The sequence below is a fragment of the Colius striatus genome, chromosome 2 (assembly GCF_028858725.1).
Source record: "Colius striatus isolate bColStr4 chromosome 2, bColStr4.1.hap1, whole genome shotgun sequence".
NCBI lineage: Eukaryota > Metazoa > Chordata > Aves > Coliiformes > Coliidae > Colius > Colius striatus.
In genome coordinates, this window is record NC_084760.1 from 41,298,341 (window position 1) to 41,314,319 (window position 15,979).

The 15,979-nt window shown below is 42.9% G+C and overlaps 1 protein-coding gene across 2 annotated transcripts in view; it reads left to right on the top strand.

The window, feature by feature from the left end:
* ADGRF5 (adhesion G protein-coupled receptor F5) overlaps positions 1-12,513 on the top strand; it is a 47,772-nt gene extending 35,259 nt beyond the window's left edge. For both annotated transcript variants that reach the window (XM_061990083.1, XM_061990084.1), the window contains exons 19-23: positions 34-1,404; positions 2,225-2,266; positions 2,351-2,410; positions 8,791-8,875; positions 9,981-12,513. In XM_061990083.1, the coding sequence (XP_061846067.1) occupies positions 34-1,404; positions 2,225-2,266; positions 2,351-2,410; positions 8,791-8,875; positions 9,981-10,057 (1,635 nt within the window). In that variant the 3' untranslated portion in view covers positions 10,058-12,513. The remainder of the gene's footprint in view (positions 1-33; positions 1,405-2,224; positions 2,267-2,350; positions 2,411-8,790; positions 8,876-9,980) is intronic.
* The last annotated feature ends 3,466 nt before the right edge of the window (positions 12,514-15,979 follow it).

Consider the following 15,979-nt stretch of genomic DNA (forward strand, 5'->3'; position numbering starts at 1 on the left):
TTCAGTAACAGCAGTATTCTGTTGTTGTTCCAGAATTTCCTCTCCACAGTAGACTTTATTGTTGCTGATTCCACAACTGAAGCCTGGGAAGATCTGAATAAAGAGGAAATACTCAAAAGTTCTTTGTTACTGCATTCAGTAGAAAATTTCTCCCTGCGCCTCCAACCAGTTAATAATACCATTCCTCCTGTGTCTGCAAACACCCTTCAGCTACAAGGTATCGTTGTCACAGAGAATAGAAGCACAAATTATAACAAGAACTTTCACAGTACAGAAAATCTCACAGTTAACGTGCTCATTGGTGAAACTGAAATTCAGTCTCTAACTCAAAACTCAACCATTATCAGTGTAATGTACTCAACACTTGGACATATTTTGCCCCAGAACGAGTCTGAGTATGTGAATGGCTTACTGATAACAACAACTGTGAGCAGCAACAGAAGCCAGAAGTTTGACATTAATATGACTTTTGCAAAGGAAAACTCCTCTCTAAAGATGCCCCAGTGCGTCTTTTGGAACTTCACCCTCAACCAACATGGAGGGGGATGGGATACTCATGGTTGCACACCCACAGAAGTAGAAGATCATGTCATTTGCTCCTGCAATCACTTGACATCGTTTTCCATTCTGATGTCACCTGATAGATCCTCCCAGCTCATCTTTGAAGATTATATTACCTATGTCAGCCTGACCATTTCAATCCTGAGTTTGGTGACCTGCATTATAATTGAATCCTTGGTCTGGAAATATGTGACAAACAACACGACCTCCTATATGCGCCATGTCTGTATACTCAACATAGCTATGTCACTCCTGATTGCTGATGTTTGGTTCATTGTCACCGCCTCCATCAATGACCGAAACCAACAAATGAGCAGAAATATCTGTTTTGTGGCCACCTTCTTCATCCATTTATTCTACCTGTGCGTCTTTTTCTGGATGCTCAGCCTTGGACTCATTCTTTTCTACAGACTGGTCTTCATCTTGCATAACACAAGCAAGACTGCTCAGAAAGCAGTGGCATTCTGTCTGGGATATGGGTGCCCCTTTGTCATTGCAGTCACTACCATCGCTGTGACACTGCCAAAGAACAGTTACACCAGAAAAGATGTCTGCTGGCTCAACTGGAAGGACAGCAAAGCTCTCTTGGCCTTCATTGTACCTGCTCTGATCATCGTGGCCATGAATTTGTTCATCACCGCAGTTGTTATAATAAAAATTCTGAGGCCAACTATTGGGGATAGGTCAAATAGGCAGGAGAGGAAGTCTTTGTTTCAAATTGGCAAAAGCGTGGCCATCTTGACACCACTGTTAGGCCTGACCTGGGGATTTGGCTTTGCCACAGTCATTAAAAACAGCCACCGGGCTTTCCACATCCTCTTTGTTCTGCTCAATGCTTTGCAGGTGAGTTACACTTATGTATCATAGAATCGTAGAATGGTAGAGGTTGGAAGGGACCTTTAGAGATCATCTAGTCCAACCCCATTGCAGAACCCAGTCCATCTAGACCAGGTCGCACAGGAACGTGTCCAGGAAGGTTTTGAAAACCTGCAGAGAAGGACACTCCACACCCTCCCTGGTTTTGTTCCCTCTATGACCATCTAACATGTAGTGATACTCTTGCAGTGCTGTGCTTGGAGGGGAATAAAAACATTCATAATAAAAACACTATATTTGAGTGGGCAAGCTTCAGCATGTTTGGGATAATACTGATTAGTAATAATAAATTACTAATAATAAAGAGAGGGATTGACCAAAATACATGTGATTGAGAGTTTTCAGTTAGTATGATTTTTAAAACATGGGACCAGTAGGATCCCAATACAATGGGATTTCTTAAGGACACAGTAGTTATGTACACTCTGTCTTTTATGAATGGCTTCAACATTTTATGCTTCAGACCAAATTCACTTGTCATTTACGTGAGCTTGTTAGCTTATCTGGGGAGCATAAGCAGGGCACAAAGTTCTCTTCTTCCAGATATGTTTAGTGGTAGCATATGATCTGTGTCACTTTTGTAGGTCAGGTATACCCACAGTTTAAGTAGGTAAGGCCTAGAAATCTCCTACCACATCAACAGTCCATAATGTGAGATGCATTTAGAAAAGTGCCCTCTGTCAAAGAGTTCAGAGTTTAAATAGTCAATATAGACAATGTTTGAGATAATTCTAGCTACTGCAATTAAGAGGTTGGTGTCATCAAACTGCATTTAATTGTCTTCTAGGGATTATTCATTTTGGTTTTTGGGACTCTCTGGGACAAGAAGGTAAGAATTAAAACTACTTCTTATATTGTGGGAAAATACTGTTGGAATTTGAACGTAATACCGACTGACTATTTTTTTTAATAGATACAAGAAGCCTTGCTGAAGAGGAATTCAGTGTCCAAATGGAGTTCACAGCAAACAAAGGTTTGTATTTCAGTTACTGCTGAATAGGTTAGCATTCTGCAAGTGTCTTTTAAGTCAAATGCATTCTGTATTCTGAATTATTTGTTAGAACCACTCAGAGAAAGAGAAGACACTCACAACATAAATATAACTGACCGATGATGAGTGGCATTACTCAGGGGTTGGTATTGGGAGCAGAGCAACTTAACATCTTTGTCAGCAACGTGGACAATGGGATTGAGTGCACCCCCAGCAACTGTGCCAACAACTCCAAGCTGAGCAGTGTACTCAACACAGTAGAGGGAAGAGATGCAATCCAAAAGGACCTTGACAGGCTTGAGAGGAGGGCCTGTGTGAATTTTGTGAAGTCCAACAAGGCCAAGTGCAAAGTCCTACACTTTGGTTGGGCCAATCCCCCACACAAATACAGACTAGGTGACTGAGAACAGCCCTGAGGAAAAGGACTTGGTATTGGTGGATGAAAAACTGAATATGGGTCAGCAATGTACACTTGTAGCCCAGAAAGCAAATCGTATTCTGGGCTGCATCAAAAGCAGAGTAGGCAGCAGGTTGAGGGAGGAGATTCTGCCCCTCTAATCTGCAGTACTGTGTTCAACATAAGAAGATGGCCCTGTTGGTGCAGGTCCAGAGGAGGCCACAAAGATGATCAAGGGACTAGAGCACCCGTCCTATGAAGACAGTCTGAGAGAGTTGGGGTTGTTCAGCCTGGAGAAGGCTCCAGGGAGACCTTAGAGTAACCTTCCAGTACCTAAAGAGGCCTACAAGAAAGCTGAAGAGGGACTTTTCCCAAGGACATGTAGTGAGAGTACAAGTGGTAAAGGATATAAACTGAAAGAGGGTAGATTTAGATTAGCTATTAGTAAACAGTTCTTCCCTGTGAGGGTGGTGAGACATTGGAACAGGTTGCCCAGGGAAATTACGGATGTCCCATCCTTGGAAGTGTTCATGGACAGGTTGGATGGGGCTTTGAGCAACCTAGTCTAGTGGAAGGTGTCTCTGGTCACAACAAGGAGCTTGGAATCTTTGAGGTCCTTTCCAACATAAGCCATTCTATGATTCTATGACTATACCCACTTTTTCAAAGTTCATTATTTTACCTACAATTTGTAAAAAATGAGAAGGAAGTTGGTGGATATTTGCTCTAAATTCCACAAGTAATGAACTACAAAATACAACTGAAACTCTAAGAAAGATAAAATTTCAGAAATTCAAAGGATATGTCTTGAAGAAGAAGAAATTCAAAGGGAATTTCTTGGGGAAGATGCCCTTCAGCTATGAGCAGGAAAGGACAAAGACATTGTAACTTTAACTTCTGAGACAGGGAGACAAGTTAGCCTCCACTTTATGCTAGGAATAGAAAATGGAAGAAAGTATTAATCTTTTGTCAAATCATGTCTATGTGTTGGAAAGACTCAGATTTCAATGAACAAAAATATTATAAATAACTGTAATTCTGGCATGGGGACAAATGAACATAGCCAAATTCAAAAGAGATATAGCCCAACTGAAAGGATGCAGAGCAGGACAAACACTGAAGAGGTGGGCTAAAATGACACGGGACTCTTGAGCCTAGACAACTGGTAGGGAATGGAAAAGCAATTTATGCTGCCACTCTGATAATTAAGGGCCTGACTTGACCCTAACGAAAGTTCAAAACAAACAAAGGAGATTTAAACCTCCTTTCTCCTGGATAATGTGGATGCTTGACACTCTCCTCAGCTTTTTTTCTAGTTCATTTTGTATAAAGCTTGATAGACTATTAAAGGCTGTTACACACCAAGGTCTTGCCTTTGCCTCCACAAGTCCCTGTACCTCTGATAGCCAGAAGTGGAAAGAACATGCTGAAGGCTTACTTGGCTTTTGTAAAACTCTTCCCTGAGGCCTCACCTTTACCAAGATGACATGGGGACTGGAGCACCTTTCTTATGAAGAAAGGCTGTGGGATCTGGGACTGTTCAGCCTGTAGAGACTGAATGGGGGGTGCCTCATTAATACTTACAAGTTATTGAAAGGTATATATTAAGGATGAGGCAGCACTTTTTTCTGTAGTGTCCAGTGACAGGACAAGGGGTAATGGACAAAAGCTGGAACGCAAAAAAGTTCCATTTAAACATAAGCAAAACCTTTACTGTTCAGGTGAGGGAGCCCTGGCACAGGCTGCCCATGGAGGGTTGTGGAGTATCCTTCTCTGGAGGTTTTCAAAACCCACATGGACACATTGCTGTGTGACCTGATCTAGATGGACCTGTTTGAGCAGGGAGGTTGGACTGAATGATCTTTAGAGATCCTTTCCAGCCCCTATAGTTCTATCATTCTTTGATTCTATGATTCTGTGCTATGATTCTCTCTGGGTAAGAAACAACATCCTTGGATCCATCCAAGTGCAAATCTGCTTACATCATTAAGCAACCAGTACACGTTAGAGACACTGGGGAGATGGTCTCTCAGTGTGAACAAAGGAGGAAAATCACAGGATTAACTACTTTTACAACAGTCTTGACAAATCTTTGCAACATAATACATAACCACACAGGGGGTCATTGATTCAGTGATCCAGGAGTGTCTTAGAGACCTAGGAGAGGGCCAAGAGATGAGGCCATGGACTAATATTCACCTCACAAAGAACTCTGGTGGCTGAAAACATGCCATTGCTACAAAGTTGTTTGTTATTCTCTTCCCACTGATGCCAAAGGTGTGTTTACTTCTGCCCAAGAGGAGTCACATTCCCAGACACTGAATATAGGAAATAGGAAAAAAAACAACTTCTGTGTGGCATGGCTGCATGAGGATGGATAACTTTGTGTATTCTAACACAGAAATGCTTATTTCAACTTACATTTTTGCATTTATAACCCCTTATGAAAGAGGCCACTCCAGGATGGGTAAGGGATTGAAAGTATCAGAATCTAAGCACTGTCACTTGGGGTGGAAAAAATAAAATGGTGATAAAAGGTAGCTTCACCCTTATATGACAATATAGCTTAAGTTCATATTGATATTTGAAAGGGTTTATTCAGATGAGCCTGTAGATGTATTTCTAAAGAACTAGGAAGCAAATTTAGAAAACAGTATAGTTAAGAGAGATACTATACATCTGTACATAGCCTCAAAGGAATTAAGGAGTCCATTAGGGCTAAACTGTCAGCTCAGAGGAACAGCATTGGCTTGAATCACTCCAGCTTTCACAAGAATCACAGAATTTCTGAAGTTGGGAAGTATCTCCAGAGCTCATCCAGTATCACTCTCCCACTCAGAGCATGATCAGATATCTCTCAGAGCCACGTCCAGTTGGATTTTGAGTAGCTCCAGGAATGACTTCACAATCTCTCTATGCAGCCTTTTCCTGTGTTGACCACTCTCACAGTAAAAAAGGTTCTTAAGTTGGATTTCTTGTATTTCTCAATGCCTCTTTCCTTTCACTAGATACTAAGGAGAAAAGTCTGGGTCTGTCTTTACTCCTTTCCAGTCATCCTGACAGCATCAAACATGTCCCGGTGCCTGAGGTTATTCCTCTACAGGGAAAGCAGGACTTTGCCTTCCTCTTTGCCGAGCTTCATAGATTCCTGTTGTTCCATTTCTCCAGCCTCTCAAGGTCCCTCTGAATGACAGCAATGACAAGTTTCATCTGTCATATACTTCTTCCAGTTTTGTGTCATCTGCAGACTTAATCAGGGTGCACTTTTCCCATCATCTATACAATTAATGAAGATGTTAAAACAGTATTGGGCCCAGTATAGATCTCTTCAGGAGTGTGCTGAAAGCCCAGGAGGAGCCAGCCTGTGATTATCCAGGCAGAGCAGCACTGTAAGTTTTGAACGCTCCAATGATCTGCCACATTCAGATCTCACAGAATCACAGAATCTTAAGGGCTGGAAGGGACCTCAAAAGACCATTTAGTCCAACACCCCTGCACGAGCAGGACCCCTAAAGTAGGTTACACAGGAACTCATCCAGGTGGGTTTTGAATGTCCCCAGAAATGGACACTCAACAACCCATCTGGGATCTCGGGATCAGATAGAAAAGATGCAGTTTCTGTCTCACATTTCTTCATTTAGGATCCTCAGAATCTTCCACCTGGATTTTGTTTTTTTAACTGGTACTCCAAGAATTCCAGTGTTTTTTACAGGAGGATTACTCTTGGGAACTCAAGTCTGAGAACATCTCCTAATGCACTGTTCCCTGTTTCTGGCTTGAAAAAGATGTTTACTGGATGTGGTGTTAATCTGACTGTGGGAAAAATTCCTTTTTCCCAGGAAACTGGAAAGAAGGCAGCAATAACTGAAACAACCATCGTTAAGCATGTCAGTGTCTTCATTCCTTCCTGTATAGACATCTAGACTCATAGAATCATTTCAGCTGGAAGAAACCTTTAAGATCATCGAGTCCAGCCTTTGTCCCAGCCTTATCAACCAGTAGACCATTTCCCTAAGTGCAACATCCACCTGTCTCAAACACCTCCAGGGATGTTCATACCACCACCTCCCTGGGCAGCCTGTTCCAATGCCTGACAACCCTTTCAGTAAAGAAATTCCTCCTCCCATCCAGCCTGAACCTCCCCTGGCACAACTTGAGGCTGTTTCCTCTTGTTCTATTTCTTGTTACTAGGGTGAACAGACTGACCCCCACTTCGCTACAACTTCCTTTCAGGTAGTTATAGAGAGTGATGAGGTCTCCCCTGAGCCTTCTTTTCTCCAGGCTAAACAGCCCCAGATCCCTCAGGCATTCCTCACAGGAGACGTGCTCCAAACCCTTTACTAGTGTGGTAGCTTGCCGCTGTATCCTCTCCAGCACCTCTTTGTCCTTCTTGTAGAGAGAGGCCCAAAACTGGACACAGGATTCAAGGTGCAGCCTCACCAAAGCCGAGTACAGGGAATGATCACCTGCCTGTTCCTGCTGACAACACTGCTCCTGATACAGGCCAGGATGCCGTTGGCCGCCTTGGCCATCTGGGCACACTGCTGGCTCATGTTCAGCTGCTGTCAACCAACACTCCCAGGTCCCTCTGCCTGGCAGCTTTCCAGCCACTCCTCCCCAAACCTATACTACTGCTGGGAGTTGTTGTGGCAGGACCCGGCACTTGACCTTATTGAAACTCATGGAACTGACCTTGGTCCAGTCATCCAGCCTATCTAGATCTCTCTGTAAAGTTTCTGTACCCTCGAGCAGATTGGCGCTTCCACCCAGCTTGGTATCATCTGCAAATTTACTAAGGGAGCACTCTATCTCCTCATCCAGATCATTAATAAAGATGTTAAATAGGAGTGGCCCCAGTACTGAGTTGAAATATCCAATAAGAACAATGGTAAGTGATTGTGAGATTTCTTCCAAATGCTTACAGAATGTTTAATCTACTTCACTACTCTGATTGGGAGGTCTATACCAGACTCCCACAGCAATATCGGCTTTATTGGCCTTGCCCTTTAAACTAATCCAAACACTCTCAACCACATCACCACTATACTTAAGTTCTGAACATTCATAACAGTCACTAACATCCATCAGAATAAAGCTGAGAAGGCAAGTTGTTCAGTCTTGGAGTCTAGTTCCGATGTCCTTTTCCAACAAAATCTCCTGCACCAGACACTTCCAACAGTGGAAGCTGGAAGCTGCTGCAGGCAAAGAGAATTGACATATTTCCTTGGCAGTTCTGCTGATAATGAATAAGTGAGAACAAAATCTTTGATCAAACTTTTTAGATGTGATTTATTTACCTTCTTCCTCTACTACCTTATAATATAAGGTGTCAATGCTCCAAACTGCATAATTTCCCTCACCATGGTACAAGCTAATGAACAGAGAGGGACTGAAGAGAAAAAGATGTGTTTTCTGTACTTATTTTTAACATATATTTTGTACTAATACTGTTAAACTTTCAAACCAGTCCAGAACCGGAAAAGAAACCTTATTTTAGCAGCAAAGTGTGCCTTCCTTCCCATCTGGACTGTAGAGAGTTGTGTTCTATTGCCCTCTAGTGTGCCAAGTTAGATTTGCCTCTGATTATCTCCAATCACTACTGGCCTTTCGCGGCCACCCCCAAGCATGTAAATCGTAGCTTTTCTGGTTACCTTAATGGATATACCCCCTCAGATAAGGGACCACAACTCTATACCTTCTGATATGACAGACTCTGGAGCCTAAGCCATCTTCCCCTGCCAAGAGTTAGAGACTTGCTGTTTGTGTCCTGCAGTTTCTTTTAAAGTTGATCTTCTTCATCACCATCATAAAAAAGCAAATGGATGAACTTGGTTCGCAAACATGTGACTTGCTCCTCTGTGGATTGCCTGCTGGTATTACTCAACAACATTTTGCTGTAACTTTTTATCCCTTCAATGTGGTTACCAAGAAGATCTTTGACAAAAAGCAATTTTCTCTCTTACAGTCAACCTCCCTGATCTTGGTGACACCAATGCTTGCCATGAGCTACCCATTTTCAAGAACCTTTAACAACTTATGTGGGAAAACAGGTATGTGCCAATAGATATGTCCTACTGAAGAACAAACAAGGTTTTGCCTGCTTTCTCACTCTTTGGGTACACCTACCTTGATATCTATCAATCGATTTGTCTATCCATCGATGGTATTTAAAATTCTGATACACGAGAACTGTAGTAAGTCATTGGTACCACTAGCATGATGGCTGTGATTGTAGCATAATGCTGACAGCATAATTGTCTAACACTAAAATAAGTATTGGATGGTGCCATGTTTTGCCTTTCTAAAACCCACTAACTCGTCTGGAGCTTAATGATATCAGGACACAGTGCTCCTCAATTAATTTACTATTTGTTTACTAGTTTTCACCACCTGGGAGCTGTGTCTCTTCAAAGGGTCTCTGGCTGACATTTTATGGATATCACCATTCCAGTCTTTATTTTGCAAGAAGCATTGTTGAAAAAAAGGCATAATTTCATTCCTAAATATGTCATCTTTACATCCAATCGTCACTCGGAGAGTATGGTAACATCTGGTCAAAGTAAGATACGAAGGAGTTCAACGTAGGCAAGCAACTGCTTTGTGCAAATCTGTTTATTAGTCAAATAATGGAATAAGAAGTTGATGCCCAAGACTGCTACAGTAAGGTATATGAGTACACTAGCCAGATACAGAAGCCTCCCAACAGAAGAAGACTTGCCCATAACTGCCTGCCATGCTGCTGACACCTGAAACTCCCATGTTATTAACACTCTCCTCCACACTCTCCTCTCGTGATCTGTCTGCCTGTGTCTTAGTTTGGAGCCTAGCAATCACAAGAGAAAGGAGCTGGGATTTGTCTCAAAAGCATGTGTTCTAGATGCATTCTCATGCTCAGGAAGGACCATGAGTCTCTCCATTTGTATGAGTAAATTACTAACCTGTGGCATGACTACCAATGCAAGCTGACATATCCTGGCTGTGTCATCACACTGACAGGTTTTGTGTTTGCTGGTATTGCTGTAATCCAGCCAGGATCAAGGCTGCATCAAAACCACCTGGGTCATCAGGGCAGGTCTAACTGTCCTTACTTTGCAGTGCCAACATGTCCCAGACACTGCATGTCCTTATGTCTAACCACTATGCTTTGTTTTGCAGGAAAATACAGAGTATCTACTTCAGAGCCATCCACTTCTTCTGAAAACACCTCCAAGTCATATTCTTTACTTAACTGAGGCACTGCAAATATTAAACCACAGAACTCTGGAAGGACCTCTGCCCTTTCCAAGACACACACAAGAAGTACCTGTGAGTCATCAAGAAGTGGATTGCTTCATTTTGACTATGCTGTACCTTGGTGCATTCTTCTGGAATAATCATCTCTGGTTAACATGTAAGGCAAGGAAGCTTTGAGAGGTGGAATTTTACAGAGGCTGCTAATCCCAGAAGAGATGACAAGATGTTTCTTGGAGGGATTTGAAGGCCTTCGAGTGCTGGAAAGACATTGGGGATGAAGAATTCTCAGCCTTTAAGAGGGTGCTTAGCACTATGCAGTACTGAGCCATGAATTGCAGTACTATACACAGCTGTTGTCCAGTGGTTTTTAGTATTTCCCTTATCAACTCTCTGAATGATTCCAAAGGCCTGTGTAGATACACAAGTACCTCATAGCTTCTCTCCTGCCCTTGTATTAGAATCTGGAAAGACCATAGAGTATAATGCTCTCCAATTTTTATTTAAGACTTTCTGGAACAAAATATTCACAACTGAGAAGGTCCATTTAAGATCTTCTCTTTCAACTTAGATAAAATGAAGACCATGATGATTCCTGCATAGTCTTCTTTCAGATGGAATGTACTGAAAGTTCCAAGTGGCACTTTTTTTGAAGAAAAGGAAGCTTTATATCCTTAACTAGAGTTGTCCTTTCCTTGATATGTAATGTGGTAAGACAGAAATGGTTGCTGCCCTCTACCACAGAAGGGACTGCATTTATTTAATTCGTAGCAGTGTTAAGTATGCAAGGAGAGTCTTGTGTTGAATCCATGTGTTTTGGTCTCCTCTCAGAGGAGAATCACACTTGGAGTGCTCAGAGAGTCATCTCTGCAGTGAATATAAACCACCATGTGCCAGGCAGGATGAAGGGCTTTATATAAACTATTGCTCTAATGCTACATTTGTGGAACCAGTTATTTCCAATCCTATATACCTTTAAAGACCAGACTCCTGTGCTAAGCAGAGGGCTATGAGAAAGCCTGCCCAGTATTTATAGCACACACAAATGTTATGTAACTTAACATAAGATATGATAGATGGAATCATGAAGATTTAGATTTCAAGCCAATATCAAGTAGTGCTGTCAGGTGGTACCGGCCTGTTTGGTTGCTGGGGAATCAGGTCGATGTTTGCCAGTGGTGAACCTGTTCCCAGGACTTTGGGAGGAACCAGAGTGGGAAACTGTTGCCTATAGTTACAGGCATGTGTGACAGTTTGGTATGGGCAGGTAGTAATGACTGAAGACCGTAAAAAAGCATCAATCAACTGTACTATTTGTATTGAAAGCAATTTCTTCTGGCTTGAAGATGTGGATATAATACTAGAACACACATATTAAGAAATATTTGAAAATCCATAACCTCTTTTGACTGCACAGCCAGTGCAAACTTGAAAGCCAGGACTTCATGCATCATTCCAACTAAAATTTGCCTTTGGACAGCCATTTGGTCTAACTCACTCTGGAAGTAGCTTGTGCAATATTGACCTGCTGCAGAACCATCCACTCCCACTAGTTAGAACAGGTCTTATGTAAACTGTAAGGTTGGAGTTCGTGCAGACAGCAGAGTCCCACCACACCTTACCATACCTTATCTCTGCAGACATTCCATCTGATTAGAAAACTCACAAGAAAGAGGACGGAGTTCTGGCTTGAAGAGGAAACAAAGACCTGCACATGCTTTGGCCACTAGCAAAAATCACCAACACTTGAACTACTGTTTATATTCACACACAAAGCAAATTTTTCCTTCATACAGCAGAAGTACAAAAAAAAATGATCTAAAGATTAAAAAAAAGATTTCTCTAGAGGAAGGCCAGATGGCAGGTCAGACTTACTGTAGTCCTTCCCCTGGACAGTCACAGTTAGGGAAACAGCAGCACGTCTGGCAAGACCTACAGCCTCATTCCAGAAGGCCCCAGGCCTAGTAGGACATGCAACAGCAACCAGCAGAGCCTAAGAAGGCCCTGCAAGAATGTGGGATGTGTCCTGGTCATGGACTAGACAGGGGGTTCCTCTTTCCTTTCCCCTTCTCTTGGGTCAGACTTTTATTCCCAGCTTTCAGTAGGGAGACAGAGCATCAAGCAAGGCCTAAGTGCACCCAGTATCACCTGCTGACATCTTCAGTGACTGCACACCATTACGAGTTCCCCTAGTAGAGAGGAGTCAACGTGTGGTTTGGCAGGAAGTGAAGACATGGCCTCTGCATACAAGAGTAAACCAAAGTGTCAGAGCCAACATGTTTCTTGAGTGAGTGGTGACAATTTTCAGTCCTATTCTTGGTGTCCCTTCACTCTAGGGACATCAAAATTATATGGAGGATAGGACTTAGCTAGAACTTGCCTGTATCCTCTCTGTCTCTGGATTCTGTCTCTCACACACCAACTCACAAGATAAATCCTGTAATTTTATTCATCTTTACGGCTCTCTTGTCTTTCATTGCATAACCCTGTGTGATTTATGAGCTTCTCAGCTTGGGTGGAGGACTCCCTTGACCCAAGGGAAAGCACTCTAAGCCAGCTGGCAGAAGGTAATTGGATCTGTAACTGTCTCTTGCCTGTGGTGAGATCCAGCCAGATCACAGAATCTTCAGGGTTAGAAAGGACCTTGAAAGATCATCTAGTCCAACATCCCTGCCAGAGCAGAACCTCCTAGAGTAGGTACTAGAGTAGGAACTCATCCAGTTTTTAATGTCTCCAGAGAAGGAGACTCCACAGCCCATCTAGGCAGCCTGTTCCAGTACTCTGTCAACCTCACACTGAAGAAGTTTTCCCTTGTGTTTCTTTGGAATCTCTTATGTTCTAGCTTGTGCCCATTGCCCCTTGTCCTATCAATTGGACATCACTGAGAAGTGCCTGGCTCCAGAATCCTGACACTCACCCTTTACATATTTGTAAACATTAATGAGGTCACCCCTCAGTCTCCTCCAAGCTGAAGAGCCTCAGTTCCCTCAGCCTTTCTTCATAAGGGAGATGCTCCACTCCTTTCATCATCTTTGTGGCCCTGTGCTGAACTCTATCCAGCAGCTCCCTGACCTTCTTGAACTGAGGGACGCAGATAGTCAGGCATGTTGCAGGAAAAGGTGATGTGTTTGTTCTGATTTTATTTCAAATACAATTATTAGCGTGTTGATAATTCCTTAATTAAACGGTTGGTTTGTCCCTCCTTACAGGACTGGGGTGAGCACCAGGGGGAATCCAAGTCTAAAAACATGGAAATTAGCTCCCTGTGTACAACCCATAGCTATGGGAGTGCTTTTTCCCTTGGCTGTCATCCTTTGTGACAGGTATCTGATAAATACAAGGGTAGCTTCACCCTCTGCAATTATTTATGATTTGCATTCTGAAATGCAAAATGCATTCTCTGCTCTGATATGCAGACAAGAAGCAACTGCTCTTGGAGGAAACTTGGGTATCAAAGTTTCAAGTGCAGAAACTGTTCTAGCAATTGAAAACAGAGATCTTGGGACATACTAGATAGGTTGATTACTGCCATCTACAACAAGTTTTGTGTTGTTAACATCTTATCCAGCACACTCTAGTGCCACAAGCTCAGTTTTCATACACTCCCATCCCTGTCCTTGACTTGTGAAACAATTATTTCCAAAGATTTATTAATTTAATGGTAACCACTACAAACCCTATCTTATAATGACTGATTCTCTGCTCCAATTTCATCCAGAGCCTGATGAAGTCATGAGGGTTTTATAGATGTTTAAAAACATTTGGATTACACCCAGAGATCAGATTTACACTTGAATCTTTAAAAACGTTATGTGATGAGGCCTTCTAGAAAGATAACTAGCTTTAATGTGAAATTATCTCCTTGATAGACAATTGGCCAAAAATCTGTATTAGTAGTTTACTACATATTCTATATTCTAGCTGATCAACTTTTGCAAAACAGCACAGCTCCATGGAAAATGAGTATTAATATACTGATTTACAGAACTATGGTTTTATACCCATTAGATTTCTTGAGTAACTTCTATAGAAATGTTCCTAAAATCTAATATATGGGTTCTGTGTGACTTCTTCCAGTGTTTTAACAGGTTGTACCAGTTATTTAACTGTTACTTAGCTTGACCTGTAGTTGAAAGTAAACAAAAGAAACAAAACTGCAGCAAAAATATTTTTTAAAAAGTAAAACTATTAGCATCAAAAGAGGGCTAAAGGGAATCTTCACCCTTTAACGGATGCAGGGAGAAGCATAGTGACTAAAGATGAGGAAAAGGCTGAGGTACGTAGTGGCTTCTTCACTTTAGTCTTCGATGTTAAAACCAGTTGTTCTCTGGGTACCCAGCCCCTTGATCTGGAAGACAGGGACAGAGAGCAGAATTAAATCTCCAAGGGGAAATGACGTGCAAACTGCTGACACACACAAGTCCATAGAGCTGGATTGGATCCACCTGAGGGTGCTGAGGGAAGTGGTGGAAGTGCTCACAGAGTCACTCTCCATCGTCTACCAGCAGTCCTGGCTCACCAGGGAGGTCCCAATGGACTGGAGAATGGCAAATGTGACACCCTTCTACAAGAAGGGCCTGAATGAGGATCCAGGGAACTAGATTGATCTCAGTGCTGGGGAAGATTGTGGAGCAGATCATCCTGAGCACCATCCTAAGGCACATACAGGGCAACCAAGGGTTCAGATCCAGTCAGCATGGCTTCATGAAAGCCTGGTCCTGCTTGACCAATCTGATCTCCTTCTACAACAAGGTGACTGCTTTGTGGATAAGAGGAAGACTGCGAGTGTGATCTACCTGGACTTTAGTAAATCCTTCAACACCAGTTCCCAAAGAATCCTCCAGGAGAAACTCGCTGCACGTGGCTTGGATGGACCAACTCTCTGATAGGTGGAAAACTGGTTGAGAGGGGGCCCAGAGAATGCTGTCAATGGGGTTAAATCCAGTTGGTGGCTGGTCATCGGTGGTGTTCTCCAGGGCTCAGTGCTGGGGCCTGTTTTGTTTAACATCTTTATCAATGATCTTGACAATGGGATTGAGTGCACCCCCAGTAAATTTGCAGATGACGCCAAGCTGGGTGGGAGTGTAGACCTGCTTGAGGGCAGGAAGGCTCTTCAGAGGGACCTGGAGAGGCTGGAGCAATGGGATGAGGACAATTATATGAGGCTTAACAAGGCCAAGTGCTGGCCCTGCACTTGGGCCACAACAACCCCATGCAAAATTTAAAGGCTTGGGGCAGAGTGGCTGTGTTAATCAACAGCATCTGAACATGAGCCAGCAGTGTGTCCAGGTGGCCAAGAAGGCCAATGGCATCCTGGCCTGGATCAGAAATAGTATGGTCACCAAAACCATGGAAGAGATTTTCCCGGGCACTCGGCACTGGTGAGGCTGCACTTTGAGTGCTGTGTTGAGATCTGAGTCCCTCACTGCAAGAAGGACATTGAGGTGCTGGACTGTATCCAGAGACAGGCAACAAAGCTGGTGAAGGGTCTGGAGCACAAGTTTGATGAGGAGCAGCTGAGTGAACTGGGGTTATTCAGCCTGCAGGAGACTGAGGGGAGATATGATCACTCTACAGCTATAGACAAGAGGTCATAGTGAGGTGAGAATCAGTCTCTTTTCCCAAGTGATAGGACAAGGGGAAATGGCATCAATGGGAGGTTTAGATTGGACATTGAGAAGATCTTCTTCACTGAGAGACACTGGCACAGGCTTCCCAGGGAGGTGACACAGTCACCGTCCCTAGAGATATTAAAAGCTGTGTAGCTGAGGTGCTGAGGGACATGGGTTAGTGGTGGGCTTGGCAGTGTGAGTGGTTGGACTTGATGATCTTAAAGGTTTTTTCCAAACAAAATGATTCTATGATTCTAAATGTATGGACTCTCAGCACTCCCACTTGCTACTGGATCAAGAAATGAAACATTT